The 18,123-nt window shown below is 37.0% G+C and overlaps 1 protein-coding gene across 2 annotated transcripts in view; it reads left to right on the forward strand.

Moving 5' to 3' along the window:
- mle (maleless) overlaps positions 1-18,123 on the forward strand; it is a 278,516-nt gene that overhangs the window by 173,886 nt on the left and 86,507 nt on the right. For both annotated transcript variants that reach the window (XM_067135650.2, XM_067135651.2), the window contains 2 exons: positions 7,591-7,767; positions 8,868-9,058. In XM_067135650.2, coding sequence (XP_066991751.1) covers positions 7,591-7,767; positions 8,868-9,058 — 368 coding nt within the window. The remainder of the gene's footprint in view (positions 1-7,590; positions 7,768-8,867; positions 9,059-18,123) is intronic.

The raw sequence follows: 18,123 nt of genomic DNA on the forward strand, positions 1-18,123 counted from the left end.
TGGCCATTTTCTTTCAATTTCGTGAGAAGCAGGCGCAGATTATTCAGGTGATTCTGATGACCTTTCCTGTGATAATAATATCATCAAGATAATTAGCACAACCGGGAATGGAGGCTGTAAGTTGCTCTAAATATCGCTGGAAATCGCAGCTGAGTAAGATACGCTAAAAGGTAGGCGCTGTAGAAGACCAAGAAGGGTATTCAGTGTGAGGTACTGTTTAGATTTTTCATCTAAGAGTAGCTGGAGATAAGCTTCTTTCAGGTCCACTTTAGAGAAGAAATGTCCACCGGCTAAACGGCGAAATAAGTCTTCAGGACGGGGAATCAGGAAAACATCCGTTTCAATTTGTAAATTGATGGTAGAGGGAAAATCACCACAAATGCGGATATTACTATTTGACTTCTTAACTACGACAAGCGGTGTAGCCCATTTACTGGAATTGACTGGAGCTACAATACCGGCTGCTAGCCATCTCTGTAGTTCTTGCGTAACTTGATCCTGAAGTGCAAGTGGGACTGGACGTGCTTTAAAAAAAGCGAGGCTTGGCTCCTGATTTAAACTGGATGTGAGCTGTGTATCCTTTGGCTGTGCCTAGGTTGGAGTCGAAAACTTCCAGAAATTGCTCTAGTAGGTTAGTAACATCTGAGGTAGGCTGTAATTCAGAAACGACATTGACGTCATGTATCTGAAATCCGAATAGGTTGAAGAGATCCATGCCTAGAATGTTGGATGCAGTGAAGTTGTTGACAATCAGTAAGGTAACTACAGTAGAACCTCGATTATACGTTCCCGGAACCTATGTTTTCCCATATTATTCGTTCAAATTACATGGTCCTGCGAGCATCGTATTTAAATCACATTGTTAAAATCCTGCATTATCCGTTCCTCGAAGAACGATTTCCCGGATCAATCGTCCAGAAATTTCAGTCCCATCAGTGTTAAATCCTCGATCACGCGTTTTTCAAGAAACTGTATCTCTCAAAAGGACGGCTACGGCATACTTACGGATCTCGATGTTAACGTCCGGTCACTGTGGTAATTTGAGGAAGTAGCCTACCGTACCGTACTGGAACAGCGATCGGCAGTGAACTTGCATAAGGGACCATCTTAACATCGCATTCGGGTGGTATTGTTTAGAGAATCGTCGGAAAAAATAAAGCAGAGAGTGTCCACAACAATTGGAAGGAGACAACGCATTTCGGCAGCTCTACTGTACTTGAAGATGGAACTAGTTTCATCAAATGTTCGTACTTGCAAAACGTCTACGTTATGTCCAGGATTACATGTGGTTTTTTTTTTTTTTTTTTTTTTTTTTTTTTTTTTTTTTTTTTTTTTTTTTTTTTTTTAACGAGTTTATCGCCGAATAGGGTTTCAGCACTTCCCTCAGGGCACTGTATGTTCACTAGGCTTTCAGGCAGGAATCGAAACTGCTCCTTCTTAAGTACTGGTAATACAAATTTAGTATTTTAATATCGCATAAGATTGTTACAGTATCAAGACCAGAAACTTAGGCCTACATACTGTACATAAAGTCATGGGACGTTTTGGGATTGCCTATTACTGTTTTGGTCCTAATATAAGACTGGGAATTTTACGTTTTTGTGCTAAAATGTTATAAAAACTGCAGTCGATTTTTTGCGCATGTTACATTTTAAAACTTTGTATCATTTCGCAGTCGTGCTGACTTGTGCAGCGAGTGCGCTTTCCAGCTGAGTCAAGGTCGCGAATAACTGTATTTTCGGAAGTATTAATGATATTTTGTCTCTTCCAATTTGATTGTGATTAGTGACGGGCAGAACTGAATATAATGCATTGGAGAACTTACGGATCGATCTTACATTCAAAACCATATTCTCGAGTTCAACATAACCTTTAAAAGTCGATGCAGGCCTAATTTACGCGGTACCGGGTACAAGATTTCCACAAACTGACTACAAACAGTATACCGGTGACTAAATTGCAATGGAAGATTTTTAAAAAAAAGAGGAATTTTGCCATCATGTTGGGCAGTTTTGTATCTAGTGTGCTTTATATTATTAGATAGGGAATTAAAAAGTACTTGTGATCGATTGTTGTTTGGCTTGGCGTTATGGGTGTTAGATTTTTCGAAGAGTTTGGCTGATCAAAGTTGCTGAACTGAAAGAAGTTTTCAGAAGAAACTGATGAAGTTTACCCGGTAAAAGTGAATGTAAAATTTCGAGATTTTTAAGTCGCGTACCGGTAATTAATGTTTGAAGGCGGCTCCACGGTCAAACTTGTTTGCCTCTCACCCGGAGGGCCCGGGTTCGATTCCTGGATATGAGGGCTGGTTCCATGTTCACTTGGTTCTGCGAATACCTTTAATTGAGAAGCTATTTAATGGTGTGTTGGCGACCCCGGTCTAGAGAGCCAGGAATAACGGCCAAGAGGATTCGTCACATTGACCATGCGTCACTTTGTAATCTGCAGGCCTTTGGACCGAGCAGCAGTCGCTTGGTAGGCGGAAGGCCATTGGGGCTGTAGTTTGGTGTGGTTTGGGGGTGTTGGTAAGATTATAAGTACACATATTTCATTTTTGTGATGTTTAGCCAAATAGTTGATGGTTCATTCCCGGATTTCCCGTTTTCCTGTGTTGTACGTTTTTTTCCATGGTCCCTCCAAAAACAGAGAATCGAGGTTTCACTGTACTTTATGAATGTCCTGATAACTTGCGCTTACAGTGATTTTGCCTTTAATATCAAGTTTCTTCTTGTAAAAGTAACAAGCTGGACATCAGCAGGAGAGAATGACGGCGATCCTAAGGTGTCATAGGTAGCAAGATTGATAATGGAGACGGGCGATCGAGTGTCCAATTGGAAATCTGTTGAGTGATCCAGGAAAGTGATCAGAATGATGATCTTGCTAGAATTGTTTGTAGGTAGAACTAGGTTGATTTGATCAACTTCCATGTCCTGTTGTTTCGTCTTCTTAGTAGTAGGGCGTTCAGGGCGGGGCTTACTCTGACAGACAGTCGTGATATGCCCTATTTTATGACAGCAATCACAAGTTGACTTGAAGAAGCGGCAGTCACGGTGTTCGTGATGCTTAAAACATTCTCTGCATGAAGGCAGGAGCTTCGGAGTTTGCTTAGGAATGTGTGTCTTCAGAGTAGAGCGAGAAGAAACCTGTCGGGAGCGCTTCAAAATGAGCGAGCTGACCTTGCGGTTCGAAGTTCTTAGGGTCATTAGGGTTTAAGGATAGCAACTACTCTGGCCTTCCTCCAGATTTTTGGAATGTGACAGCGCTCCAGGCAGTTATTGAAGAGTTGGAGTATCCATTCTTTGGTAGCATTTCCAAAATGTTTAATTTGCTCTATAAGAATGTTGTCTAGACCAGGTGCTTTTCTGTTCTTACTCATTTTGATGGCGTTTTCCAGCTCTCCAAAAATAAAAGGTTTGGATATTTCACAGGTTTCAACTTCAATGTTCCTTAGAAATTTTGGTGGTCTAGTTCTGCGTTTAACTTTGCCATTCAACAAGAGCTGATGGGCGATTTCATTTGAATAGAAACTATCCAACATGAATATATAAACACTTACGGTTTCTTCCGACATGCTTGATTACATAGTATATGTACATGTACAGTGAAAGATATAGGCTACCTACCGTTTCTAAAGATGCGATGAGGGCATGAAAAAGACGAGAGAACAAATGTGAAAACTTTTTCCACTGGGACTTATTAAAAATAAGCAGTGTATTAAAAAGTAGTTAAAACACCTGACAACAGATATAAAAACATTTGCAGTGGGGCCCTATAAAAGTATCAGTGCATTATTGCAGATCACACTCTTCAATCATGAATTGTTTGAAGGTTAAACTCGGCCATGTACGAGAGAAATGACTTTGACCATCATGTTGAATGAGACAGCTGTTCGATTAATGTGAGTCGAAACTCAAAGGTGCAAATTTCAACATACGTGCCACTGTTAAAAGATGCAGTTGTCTGTCTATATCCTGGATTTCGTCTTCATTAATAAGCGATTTGATGACTTTTTCAGTATCTGTAACGGGGCTACCACAAGACAAATAAGCACTATGCTAGTCAACTTCGCACGATTATGTTCCTAATCCTTACGTAGTCTATCACACGATAGATATTTGCTACCGTTCAATGCATCACTCAACACAGAATACATTTCTAACTTCTGAATGGAATGCAGAATAAAAGCAAAAACAGGCTTTACTGGGTTATTCAGCAATATAAATGAAAACCGGAGAACAAAACAATTTTCCTGAGGCTAATGGCTTGCTTCCCGAAACTATAATTTACTCTTTAAAGATCCAGAATTCAAGGTCATTTCCCGCTTTTAACTTTCCCCGACCGGCCTCCTGTGGTGGGGGTTCTAATCTGTGTTGGAAATCATGTTCCTTTCACAAGGGATGACAAAGAACAATTTTAGGGCTGGGAAAAATGTGATCGTACTGAGCAGTAATAATGAAATTTTATAATGCGATAAATGAGATTTAATACGACGTGAATCGGGACTTCGAATTTACGACGTGTTAAAAGAGAGATTGTCTTAATGAAGCACTCGTACTATGAGGTTTTACTGTATTTTCTTGCTGATGGATTAATTTTGGAAAGGCTATTCCCAAGTAGTTTATAGGGAGAAGCTTATCATTACTCTACTGGTGCTTGAAATATGTTTTCATGATACATATGAGGTTAGGTTAGGTGACTGCTTGAATAAGAAAACTGAAATATTTGCCACAGAAGCCACCGGAGTGATACTACTCCAATTGTTCAGAATGAAATTCAACATCTGCGTTCACGTTCTCTCGGAATTAGGAAAGTAACTTACGAGTAAGCTGTAGTATGGAAATCTACAAATCTGCATGTTTTGAACAAACAGATTGCCGTTGCGTATCGATTATAATGGATGTGGGGGGGTTTTCCCTACTTTTACGAAAAATCGGATATAACGACAATCCGCTGTAACGAGTAAATGTTACGCCATTGTGAGTTCTCTCTATAATGGATTTCTACTGTAGTTTGTGTTAAACTTATTACCTCTGTCTTAATTTTTTTTTTTCTTTTCTCAGTGATCTATTCTTTGGTAAATTGATTCTCCTGTATTTTATCTTCTTGAGCTCCATAATACTGCTTCTTTTCTTGCTTTTTAGATTTAAAGTTAAAAACTTCATTATTGTTCCGTATTGAATAGAGAAATAAGATGTACAATATAATAGGTTAGGATCCACCTTTCAATACTCCGTAATAAGATGGTAAGAAGTAGTTACAACCTGTTTAATGGGACCGGTTTCAACACATTTTAAGTGTCATCATCAGCCAATTTTCGAAGATCTTAAAACAACTAGCACATTGAATACAGGCAAAAAATTAACAATGTATCATAACGTAGCAATTCAGTAAATGTTCAAAACACAATAATCACAGTCAAGAGAGTAAACAGAACATCACTATCTTGCGCCGAAAACAAATATAGCTGAAGTTCATAAGCAGGTCAAATATTCGCTTATGTAAAGTCGTTGCTAGGCAGGTCTTGTAGGCATTTGTTTTTCCGGCCGAAGAGCAAAAGGTGACGTGAATGAAGTCTTAGGAAAACAGTATAGGATATAATTTCGTCAAATTTCAAAGTGGATATATAGGTTTTATAAAATAATTTAAAACGTTAAAAAAGAATAAAGCCAAATAAAAATATATTTAAAAAAAATAGGGAGAAATAATGAAAGAAATACGAGGTTCAACTCGAAACAACTTGCCGTAGTAATTGATAAAGAAATGATAAATAGAGAAAGGGGGGACGTTAATTAGAGGGTGGTGATGGTGGTGGTGGTGGTGGTGGTGGTGGTTATTGTTATTAGAGGAAATATAATTGGGCAAAAATCCTTAATATAATATGAATTCGAAGAAAAAAGAAAAAAGAACCGACACTTCGAAAAATGAAGATATCGGTTAAAGGAAGACAAGGGCCACGAAGGGCGTGAAAATGAAAGACTCCCTAGCCCTCGCAAACCTAATAGCATCGGGGTCGGAAAAGAACAAGAATTGACCAAGGGAGGTCGGACAGGATAGATGAAAGTGAGGAGCCTGGCACAAGTAAGTGGAAGCAATGCCAGGACTCAGCTAAGGGCCCCGTGGTCGCCAATCCACGCTCTGAAGTTCAGAGCCCCTGGGGGATGGAGGATGGGAAGGAAAGAAAAAATGAAAAAATGGAAGGGATCCGATACTTCGAAAAATGAAGATATCAGCCAAAGGCCCTTGTCTTCCTTTGGCTGATATCTTCATTTTTCGAAGTATCGGATCCCTTCCATTTTTTCATTTTTTCTTTCCTTCCCATCCTCCATCCCCCAGGGGCTCTGAACTTCAGAGCGTGGATTGGCGACCACGGGGCCCTTAGCTGAGTCCTGGCATTGCTTCCACTTACTTGTGCCAGGCTCCTCACTTTCATCTATCCTGTCCGACCTCCCTTGGTCAATTCTTGTTCTTTTCCGACCCCGATGCTATTAGGTTTGCGAGGGCTAGGGAGTCTTTCATTTTCACGCCCTTCGTGGCCCTTGTCTTCCTTTAACCGATATCTTCATTTTTCGAAGTGTCGGTTCTTTTTTCTTTTTTCTTCGAATTCATATTATATTAAGGATTTTTGCCCAATTATATTTCCTCTAATAACAATAACCACCACCACCACCACCACCACCACCATCACCACCCTCTAATTAACGTCCCCCCTTTCTCTATTTATCATTTCTTTATCAATTACTACGGCAAGTTGTTTCGAGTTGAACCTCGTATTTCTTTCATTATTTCTCCCTATTTTTTTTAAATATATTTTTATTTGGCTTTATTCTTTTTTAACGTTTTAAATTATTTTATAAAACCTATATATCCACTTTGAAATTTGACGAAATTATATCCTATACTGTTTTCCTAAGACTTCATTCACGTCACCTTTTGCTCTTCGGCCGGAAAAACAAATGCCTACAAGACCTGCCTAGCAACGACTTTACATAAGCGAATATTTGACCTGCTTATGAACTTCAGCTATATTTGTTTTCGGCGCAAGATAGTGATGTTCTGTTTACTCTCTTGACTGTGATTATTGTGTTTTGAACATTTACTGAATTGCTACGTTATGATACATTGTTAATTTTTTGCCTGTATTCAATGTGCTAGTTGTTTTAAGATCTTCGAAAATTGGCTGATGATGACACTTAAAATGTGTTGAAACCGGTCCCATTAAACAGGTTGTAACTACTTCTTACCATCTTATTACGGAGTATTGAAAGGTGGATCCTAACCTATTATATTGTACATCTTATTGCTTTTTAGATATTAGAAAAGTCTAGTTAACACGTTTGCTGCTGGTCCTTTAGACCCTTGCATTACCAAGAAACTGAAATCGTAATAACCCTATGTAAAATCTTGAAGTTGGATTTTTGTAATTACTCAATATTCACTTCTGAAATAATTTCTAAACACCAATGCTGAAATAATTTCTAAACACTAAATGCAAGAACTCTCTATAACCATTATTCATATGGGCTCGCACCATGTTCACACCAGCAGTGGATATGTTGTTACTAATGCATAGTATTTCTTTTCTGGAAACAGAGATGAAATGTCTGGATGCAAATGATGAACTTACTCCATTGGGTCGCATCCTTGCCAAACTGCCAATTGAACCTCGATTGGGTAAGATGATGATCTTGGGTACCATGTTCTTCTGTGGAGATGCCCTTGCAACAATGGCTGCTAACAGTTCCACATTTCCAGAAGTGTTCACCACAGGTAAATGTTTGTTTATATGATAGTGAAAATACTTATTTACTTGATTATTAATCATCCCTTCTGTCACACAATGTACATTATACACTATCTGATACGAAGTCTGATTGGCTGAAAATTTCTGAGTCTCCCATTACAAGTACTTGTATGTCTGAAAGGAAAGAGCACATTCTATGGAGGTTTATCTACACTTTGCTAATAAAAGGGTGAATTTCTATCTTCGAGAACGAATTTAAAGGGAAACATTTGCCACAAATTGCCTCGAACACTCACTTTTATAACATAATAAACACAAATTTATTGCGTGTAAGCCCTAGTGTATTGACAAATATGTACCTATATAAGTATGAAGAGTAAGGTGAGACATATTTTATTATGAAAGGCCCTAGCACAGGACAAAGTACACAATGACAGTGACTTTTCTATGTAACAATCTGTTTCATTTTTGTAAGATTACGTGCCTTCACTAGAGAAACAAAGCTTCGCTTGAGTGATTAACAAACATACTACTCCCATCATCATACTCAATAGAGTAGGCACAAAATTGAGGAAAATATGCTGATAAGTATGAAAATAGCTCTGCTGTTTATAAGGTTTGTATTGTGAAAGGAGATCTGTTGTTTTCAGAAACAAGTGGATGATGAAAAGTTAACTTCCTGTCTATGGTTGATTGGAGTTTGCTCAATATATGGGATATTTATATAGCATCTGGTGTTGCTTTTTTCTTTTTCTTTTTTTAGTCCACTATGCACATAAAATATTCATTGTTATAAGAGTTATATAGAACTTTGCTCATATTTTTATGTACAAAATATTATAATGCTTGTTGTAACTAATATATTTTGTCCCTTTCAGTCTCTATGTTGCACTTACATATCAATGTTCACAAATCACTGCTACCAAATAAATCCACCTAAGAAGAGAAGCAACTTTTAAGAATAATGTTAAAGTATCACAATCATGTAACCAAGAGCTGAAAGAACTAAATTACTTATGCTGATGTTACATGTTGTTTGAAAGAGAACAAGATGAAAACAGAAAGAGGCAACATTATACAGGTGGAGTACTGTATTTTAAATAATGCTTGCTAACTATCTGTACAGGTATGGATCACAGAAGACTGACTTATCAACAAAGATCTTTTGCTGGGAATCGTTATTCAGACCATGTGGCAATGCTGAATGCATTCCAAGCTTGGGAGGAAGCTCGAATGGGTGGAGAACAGGCAGAAATGGCATTTTGTGATCATAAAATGCTGTCTCTTCCAACACTTCGAGTGACATGGGAAGCAAAGGTAATCTTCATGAACTTTTATTACTTTAGAATTTATATTTGCAATAGATGGTAGAAATAGAAATTCTTTCTGTTTAATGTTGCATGGTATGCTTTGAAGCCACAGTAAATATTAGCTCACTGGGTAAGATGTTAAAAACACACATGAAATTGATACGAATTCCATCAGCTCATATAGCCTGACAAAAGGCTTCTTAGCTAGCATTTGGAAGATAGTAGGTTCAAACCACACTGTTGACAGCCCTGAAGATGAAGACGATTTCCCGTGGTTTCCACATTTTTACACCAGGAAAATGCTAGGGCTGAAGGCCACGGTCGCTTCCTTCCCACTCCTTGCCCTTTCCTATTCCATTGTCACTATAAGACCTATCTCTGTCGGTGCAACATTAAATTTAAAAAGAACTGCTTTTTAGATTAGCCTTAACTTGGGGTAGGTTAAAAGGACATTGACAGTTCATATTTTGCCTCTGTTAGTTGGTTATTATGAAAGTTTTAAGAATAGTGTTAATGCTGATCAGAAATAGATTGTGATCAGTAGGGCTTGGATGTTCCAAGACCTTACAAATCATGAAATATGCATGCCAAATGCCTCCAAGGGTAAAGTTTTACTTTAACCTCCTGAGACCCCTAGTACAGTATACTGCACTTGAAGTTTAAAAAATTCTCCGCAAGATGGCAGGAAGTATCAGTGACGTTTATACTGTTGCATAGCTTTTACTGACTTCTAGGAAGAGAATCTCAAACTTTTTAGCAAGCTCAGTCTTATGTATGACAATTCTGGATGAAGTTTAAAAAATGGCGTGGTCTTCACGGCAGCATGTGAAATACAGCCTGCTAGGTAAATATTAATTTCAGAATTCCTGTTCAAGATTTCATAGGTTAATGTTACTAGACATTGTCTTTAAGTTTCAAAGATTAATTTGAGAGTATTTGATAAACATTATCATCTCTCATTGTGGCATGAGAATGAGATATTTGCTCAAGTACATTATTCTGTACTTCGGGACTCACTTCGTAAGATACTATCCAATAAAGTGAAGAGTTAGTGGTTGTTGTATACTGAAATAATGTAGGTCCAACATACCTAAATAAACAATATAAATATGACTACATGATTGGAATAAACGGTGCATTAATTTAATATTAATTGATATTTATGATTTTTAATCATTTTAAACATTTGCAGATCATGAAATCAAAAGATATTTGGATGAGCTTATTAATACAATAGATAAGTAAAATTAAAAATCCACCTTTTCAATACCAATTCTAAACTAAACAAGTTATAACATTTACTTGGAACTAGTTTTGATGTTGGTGAGCGTCATCTTCAGCCAAATATTAGAACAGGCAATCGTAAATAAACATATCATTATTATATCAATGCACATATAAACCCACTTAATATGGGACTTATGATGTCCCTAGAAATATCTGGAGAAAACTTCAAATAATCACAATTTCAAAATCTTGAAGTCACGATTAGAATGATGCTTAACACAACATAATTCCTTTCACTCAAGTTTGAACTTTGAAAGTATTGAGTTCGACTTTAGAACCATAAGATTCTCAAATAAATAAAGTCTTGTCATAAATGAAATGTTATACAAAGATCGTACCACATATAGAGTTTCTCTGTAAATATGACAGTCCCAATTAGAACGACACTGTAACATTACATAATTATTGGCATCCGCTACTTGCTTCACTGATTTGTCCTTCACCTGATAGTCTTGTTTCGCTCAGAGCAGCGATGTCAATATTTAGCCTTGCTAGCTCATGGGTAATAAGAGCTGTCCTTCTTTTGGGCCTATTATTGTCCTTTAAGTCAAGTAGCTTTCTAACATTCCACGTGCCTACAGTTAAAATTGTGTTCTTTATTTTCAATTGATTTCAACCTCATGAATTGAGGCAACCCTCTGAGTGCGGTTTCCCCAGACGGGTTCGAATGTGACTACCAACGTTCAGCCCACATTTTCTAGGGCCTTCCCCCTTCGGCGTGGGCACCGATGATCCTAAATAGGCCTCCCAGTCATAGATACAGGACCTGATCCCTGAGTAGTCACAAGGTCCCAGGAAGGCGGCCATCACGATCTATCGCCAACGTGCAGGTCCAGACTAGAAGCTCCCAGTTTCACCCAAAACCTGCTTTCACCAACCTTATCCCATCGCATTTGAACTTTTAAATAGCAAGTGAAATTACCATTGGCGTGACTTTGTTTAAGGTGGACTACAACTTGTCAGGAAGTGGCCCACACACTATGATTCCGGAGCCATTCACTGCGGCACATATAGTATGAGACATGCGGGATCAAGTACCGGAACTGCAACAAACTGCTGCAGACTCCACAAAACTTGAGTTGCGCCATTGTAGCCAATCTGTCTGGCATAGCCTCTTCCACTAGCACAGCTTGGGAACCAGGGTTATTATATTGGTTCCTCTTCCGTTGCTTAAGCGTTGAAGAAGTAAGTATAAATAACCACCTAATCGATACTTTATTAATGCCTCAGGCAAAATTGAATAAAATTAAAACTTACAGGACATGTTTCGACCACATAGTGGTCCTCTTCAGCTGTATAAATAAAGAACTGAAAAGAAAAACATTGACAATAAGCACAAATAAAAGTTCTTTGGAGACTCCTTTGATAAAAATGGTGGTCGTCAGAATAGGTCATCTTGCCTTTCGTTCTTGTTTGGAAAAGATGTTTATTCTGCGCTGTCTAGAGGGTCTGTCTTTGAGCGCGACCTGGTGAAGTAACGATGTGATACAGTTTGACAGTTCATGGAAAGCTCTGGAGAGAAGGGAAGTAGAGTTTCATCGTCATCTAAAATAACATGTGAGGGAGGAGGGAGATTGGGCTGTGCTTCTGCGATGTCGTGTTTGATTATATCTCTTGTTCGTCTAGTCTGTTTCATGTCTACCCATTCTAAGTATTTGCTAATATTCTCATATAAGATGTTTTTATGCTCGTTGTTTTCGTTGAGATTCTCTTCACCGTTTTCCAATTTATCAAGAACGATGTGGATGTTTTCCAGGTTGTTCATAAGATTACCTTTATTAATCATACAGATAATTTGAAGGTCCTGTTTTATATTGGTGAATTTGTGGTTGAACTCTTTCATATGGGATCCCATGGCAGAGAATCTTTTGTATCTTTCAGCATTGACGTGTTCTTGATATCTAATTGAGAAGTTCCTTCCAGATTGTCCCACGTAAGTTTTTTTACATTGAGCACAAGTCAGCTTATAAATACCCGATTCCTGGAATTCGTCATCTTTAAGTTTATTAGCTTTATTATGACTAAAGAACCTATGTTTCGTGTTGTTGTTTGTAGAGAAGGCTACCTTGGTATTGTGTTTCTTGAATAAGTTGGTGATTTCGTAAATCTTCGGGTTATTAAAGGTGAATTTTACATATCCTTTTTCTTTTTCTGAATGCTGTTTAAGTTTAATTTGTTGTTGGTATTTGCATTTAGTGATGATTTTATTGATGAATTTCAAACTGAAACCATTATGTAGAGCCTGTTGACGAATGAAAGAAAGTTCCTTTTTTCTGTCTGTTTCTGTTAGCGGAATTTCAAAGGCTCTGTTGACGAAACTATAATAAGCTGATTTCTTTTGCGAGATGGGATGTAAAGAATCACTTTTGATTGTAGTCGGGGTAAAAGTGGGTTTCCTGTATATTTTAAATTGGAAATGGTTGTCTTTACGAATTGTTTGGATATCCAGAAAATTGAGTATGCCTTTCTCTTCTTCTTCAGCTGTAAATTTTATGTTTGGGTCTAAATTATTCAAAGTATTAAGGATACTGTGACTATCATTTATTTCCTTGTTAATTATGGCATAGGTATCATCAACATATCGAAGCCAGAGATCGAGTCCTTTAATGTGACCTACTATCTGAGTGTGTTCCAAAAAGTCAAGGTAAATGTTAGCTAAAATTCCAGAAGCCGGCGCTCCCATTGGAAGTCCATCTTGCTGATATATTTTATTATTAAAAGAGAAGAAATTGTGGTTCAAAACGAATTCCAAGATAGTAATGAAGTTTTCTATTTCAGGTATACTGATACGTTTGTGAAATAATAAATTCGTCTTTATAATCTCAATGGTGTTCTTAATAGGAATGTTCGTGTACATGTCCTTGATGTCAAAGGAACTTGTTACATGAGATGAAGTTAACTTGAAATCTTTAATAGCAATGCAGAACTCTTTGGAGTTTTTTATCGAAGATTTGGTATAAAATACGTAGTTATGAGTTAAGAACCTATGAATAAATTGGGATATTTTGTATGTGGGGCTTCTCCGAAAATTAATTATAGGTCTCATAGGTGCATCCTTTTTATGTAATTTAGGCATAGCTCTTGCTTTAGGAAGTCCTGGATTCATATTAATGAGTTTTTGAATATCTTGGTCGTTAAAAAGGAAGGAGCTTTGCTTCAGTATCCCTTTCAAATTCTTTTGAATTTTTAGGGTGGGGTCTTTCTCAATTACCTTAAATTTGTTGTTAGTGAAAAAAGTTTCTGTTTTATTGATGTATTCGGTTTCATTTAATATTACTACTGTTCCACCTTTATCAGCTTTTGTTATCACTACATCACTTTGTCTAATTTTACGCTGAAGATCCTTCTCGATTTTAGTGTTTGTGGAATTGGTTAGTAACCCTCTAATTATGGAGGGAATTTTTTTCTTTGCTTCATACCGTACGTCATTCTGAATGTCGACTGGAAGGGTTTGTATGGCTGTCTCTGTTTCTGCTAAAGTTTGTATTAATACTTGTCTGTTATTGAAACTATGCCAATTGTGATTAGGCCCTTTGCTTAATAATTGTAATTCTTGTTCTGTAAACGTCGTGTTCGACAAGTTCATGACGGGGGGTGGGAATTCTTCACAATTAAAAGAAGATTTAGGTTGATGCTTATTTAGATTTGTTGGGGGATTGTTTTTTAGGTTTTCTAACTTCTTATTCAAAGTTGTACGTTTCTTGTTTATTAGAATTAACTTTATCTCTGCCGTATTTTTGTACAGAATCCCATTCTAGCGGAACTAAGTTACTAGAAGCAGAAAGGTGCGCTAGGTAAAGCTCCCGGTTGAGGAAGGATTTCTTCCTATACATAAATTTAATTTCTCGTTTAAGCCATATGCGGTTAACTGTTCTTTGTGTGGAAATTTGGAAAACTGAGCGTATGTTGTTTCTTTGTGCCCCTTTTAAGAATTTAGGAATTAGATTATTGTTTAGACATTCTTTAAGGAAATATATATCTGTGCTTACTTTTGCAAGTTTCATCTTCAGATTAAGATAGATGTTCGTAATGTTTCCTGCTTGGTTAGCATTCGTATTACAAGTTGTCCATTTCATGACCGTATCGATGTTTAATCAAGAAGTAAGTATAAATAACCACCTAATCGATACTTTATTAATGCCTCAGGCAAAATTGAATAAAATTAAAACTTACAGGACATGTTTCGACCACTTAGTGGTCCTCTTCACTGAATTTTGCCTGAGGCATTAATAAAGTATCGATTAGGTGGTTATTTATACTTACTTCTTGATTAAACATCGATACGGTCATGAAATGGACAACTTGTAATACGAATGCTAACCAAGCAGGAAACATTACGAACATCTATCTTAATCTGAAGATGAAACTTGCAAAAGTAAGCACAGATATATATTTCCTTAAAGAATGTCTAAACAATGATCTAATTCCTAAATTCTTAAAAGGGGCACAAAGAAACAACATACGCTCAGTTTTCCAAATTTCCACACAAAGAACAGTTAACCGCATATGGCTTAAACGAGAAATTAAATTTATGTATAGGAAGAAATCCTTCCTCAACCGGGAGCTTTACCTAGCGCACCTTTCTGCTTCTAGTAACTTAGTTCCGCTAGAATGGGATTCTGTACAAAAATACGGCAGAGATAAAGTTGAAATTCTAGTAAACAAGAAACGTACAACTTTGAATAAGAAGTTAGAAAACCTAAAAAACAATCCCCCAACAAATCTAAATAAGCATCAACCTAAATCTTCTTTTAATTGTGAAGAATTCCCACCCCCCGTCATGAACTTGTCGAACACGACGTTTACAGAACAAGAATTACAATTATTAAGCAAAGGGCCTAATCACAATTGGCATAGTTTCAATAACAGACAAGTATTAATACAAACTTTAGCAGAAACAGAGACAGCCATACAAACCCTTCCAGTCGACATTCAGAATGACGTACGGTACGAAGCAAAGAAAAAAATTCCCTCCATAATTAGAGGGTTACTAACCAATTCCACAAACACTAAAATCGAGAAGGATCTTCAGCGTAAAATTAGACAAAGTGATGTAGTGATAACAAAAGCTGATAAAGGTGGAACAGTAGTAATATTAAATGAAACCGAATACATCAATACAACAGAAACTTTTTTCACTAACAACAAATTTAAGGTAATTGAGAAAGACCCCACCCTAAAAATTCAAAAGAATTTGAAAGGGATACTGAAGCAAAGCTCCTTCCTTTTTAACGACCAAGATATTCAAAAACTCATTAATATGAATCCAGGACTTCCTAAAGCAAGAGCTATGCCTAAATTACATAAAAAGGATGCACCTATGAGACCTATAATTAATTTTCGGAGAAGCCCCACATACAAAATATCCCAATTTATTCATAGGTTCTTAACTCATAACTACGTATTTTATACCAAATCTTCGATAAAAAACTCCAAAGAGTTCTGCATTGCTATTAAAGATTTCAAGTTAACTTCATCTCATGTAACAAGTTCCTTTGACATCAAGGACATGTACACGAACATTCCTATTAAGAACACCATTGAGATTATAAAGACGAATTTATTATTTCACAAACGTATCAGTATACCTGAAATAGAAAACTTCATTACTATCTTGGAATTCGTTTTGAACCACAATTTCTTCTCTTTTAATAATAAAATATATCAGCAAGATGGACTTCCAATGGGAGCGCCGGCTTCTGGAATTTTAGCTAACATTTACCTTGACTTTTTGGAACACACTCAGATAGTAGGTCACATTAAAGGACTCGATCTCTGGCTTCGATATGTTGATGATACCTATGCCATAATTAACAAGGAAATAAATGATAGTCACAGTATCCTTAATACTTTGAATAATTTAGACCCAAACATAAAATTTACAGCTGAAGAAGAAGAGAAAGGCATACTCAATTTTCTGGATATCCAAACAATTCGTAAAGACAACCATTTCCAATTTAAAATATACAGGAAACCCACTTTTACCCCGACTACAATCAAAAGTGATTCTTTACATCCCATCTCGCAAAAGAAATCAGCTTATTATAGTTTCGTCAACAGAGCCTTTGAAATTCCGCTAACAGAAACAGACAGAAAAAAGGAACTTTCTTTCATTCGTCAACAGGCTCTACATAATGGTTTCAGTTTGAAATTCATCAATAAAATCATCACTAAATGCAAATACCAACAACAAATTAAACTTAAACAGCATTCAGAAAAAGAAAAAGGATATGTAAAATTCACCTTTAATAACCCGAAGATTTACGAAATCACCAACTTATTCAAGAAACACAATACCAAGGTAGCCTTCTCTACAAACAACAACACGAAACATAGGTTCTTTAGTCATAATAAAGCTAATAAACTTAAAGATGACGAATTCCAGGAATCGGGTATTTATAAGCTGACTTGTGCTCAATGTAAAAAAACTTACGTGGGACAATCTGGAAGGAACTTCTCAATTAGATATCAAGAACACGTCAATGCTGAAAGATACAAAAGATTCTCTGCCATGGGATCCCATATGAAAGAGTTCAACCACAAATTCACCAATATAAAACAGGACCTTCAAATTATCTGTATGATTAATAAAGGTAATCTTATGAACAACCTGGAAAACATCCACATCGTTCTTGATAAATTGGAAAACGGTGAAGAGAATCTCAACGAAAACAACGAGCATAAAAACATCTTATATGAGAATATTAGCAAATACTTAGAATGGGTAGACATGAAACAGACTAGACGAACAAGAGATATAATCAAACACGACATCGCAGAAGCACAGCCCAATCTCCCTCCTCCCTCACATGTTATTTTAGATGACGATGAAACTCTACTTCCCTTCTCTCCAGAGCTTTCCATGAACTGTCAAACTGTATCACATCGTTACTTCACCAGGTCGCGCTCAAAGACAGACCCTCTAGACAGCGCAGAATAAACATCTTTTCCAAACAAGAACGAAAGGCAAGATGACCTATTCTGACGACCACCATTTTTATCAAAGGAGTCTCCAAAGAACTTTTATTTGTGCTTATTGTCAATGTTTTTCTTTTCAGTTCTTTATTTATACAGCTGAAGAGGACCACTAAGTGGTCGAAACATGTCCTGTAAGTTTTAATTTTATTCAATTTTGCCTGAGGCATTAATAAAGTATCGATTAGGTGGTTATTTATACTTCTTGATTAAACATCGATACAGTCATGAAATGGACAACTTGTAATGCTTAAGCGTTGGGCGATTTTGTACTTGTATTAATCCCCAGTACCTGCTCTGCCTCTTCCGCCATCTCCACTGTACCAAAGCACATCTTCTCCACCATAGATGCTGTTGAGGTCTTCACACATAACCCAGGGCAAGTGCCCTCCATATTTATAATCCCACAATGGGTGAGGTTATTTGCAGAGGCGCTAGTAAAGTAGAATCGTGGTATTTGTCATGTTGCGGTACAAATCAAAAGTAGCATAGACTCACGGTGTTCCATGCATTATGGTACCACTCAAAAGTATTGTACTTCGCACAGATAACGCAGACTTATGGTGTTTCTCACACAGTGTTGTCACTTATAGGCAAAGCAAACCCATGGTGTTCCTCACTTAGGTGTACTAATCACGGGTGCTGTATTCCCGTGGTGTTCCTCATATAGTGGGTACTAATCACAGGCAAGGCAGACCCACATTGTCGCTGATTTAATGGTACTAATCACAGGTACTGGAAAACCCGTACAGACTCACCTTCTGTTGCTACTAATCACAACATAGTGGTACTTCTCGCAAGTAAAGGCAA

Source organism: Anabrus simplex, chromosome 1 (assembly GCF_040414725.1).
Source record: "Anabrus simplex isolate iqAnaSimp1 chromosome 1, ASM4041472v1, whole genome shotgun sequence".
Taxonomy (NCBI): domain Eukaryota; kingdom Metazoa; phylum Arthropoda; class Insecta; order Orthoptera; family Tettigoniidae; genus Anabrus; species Anabrus simplex.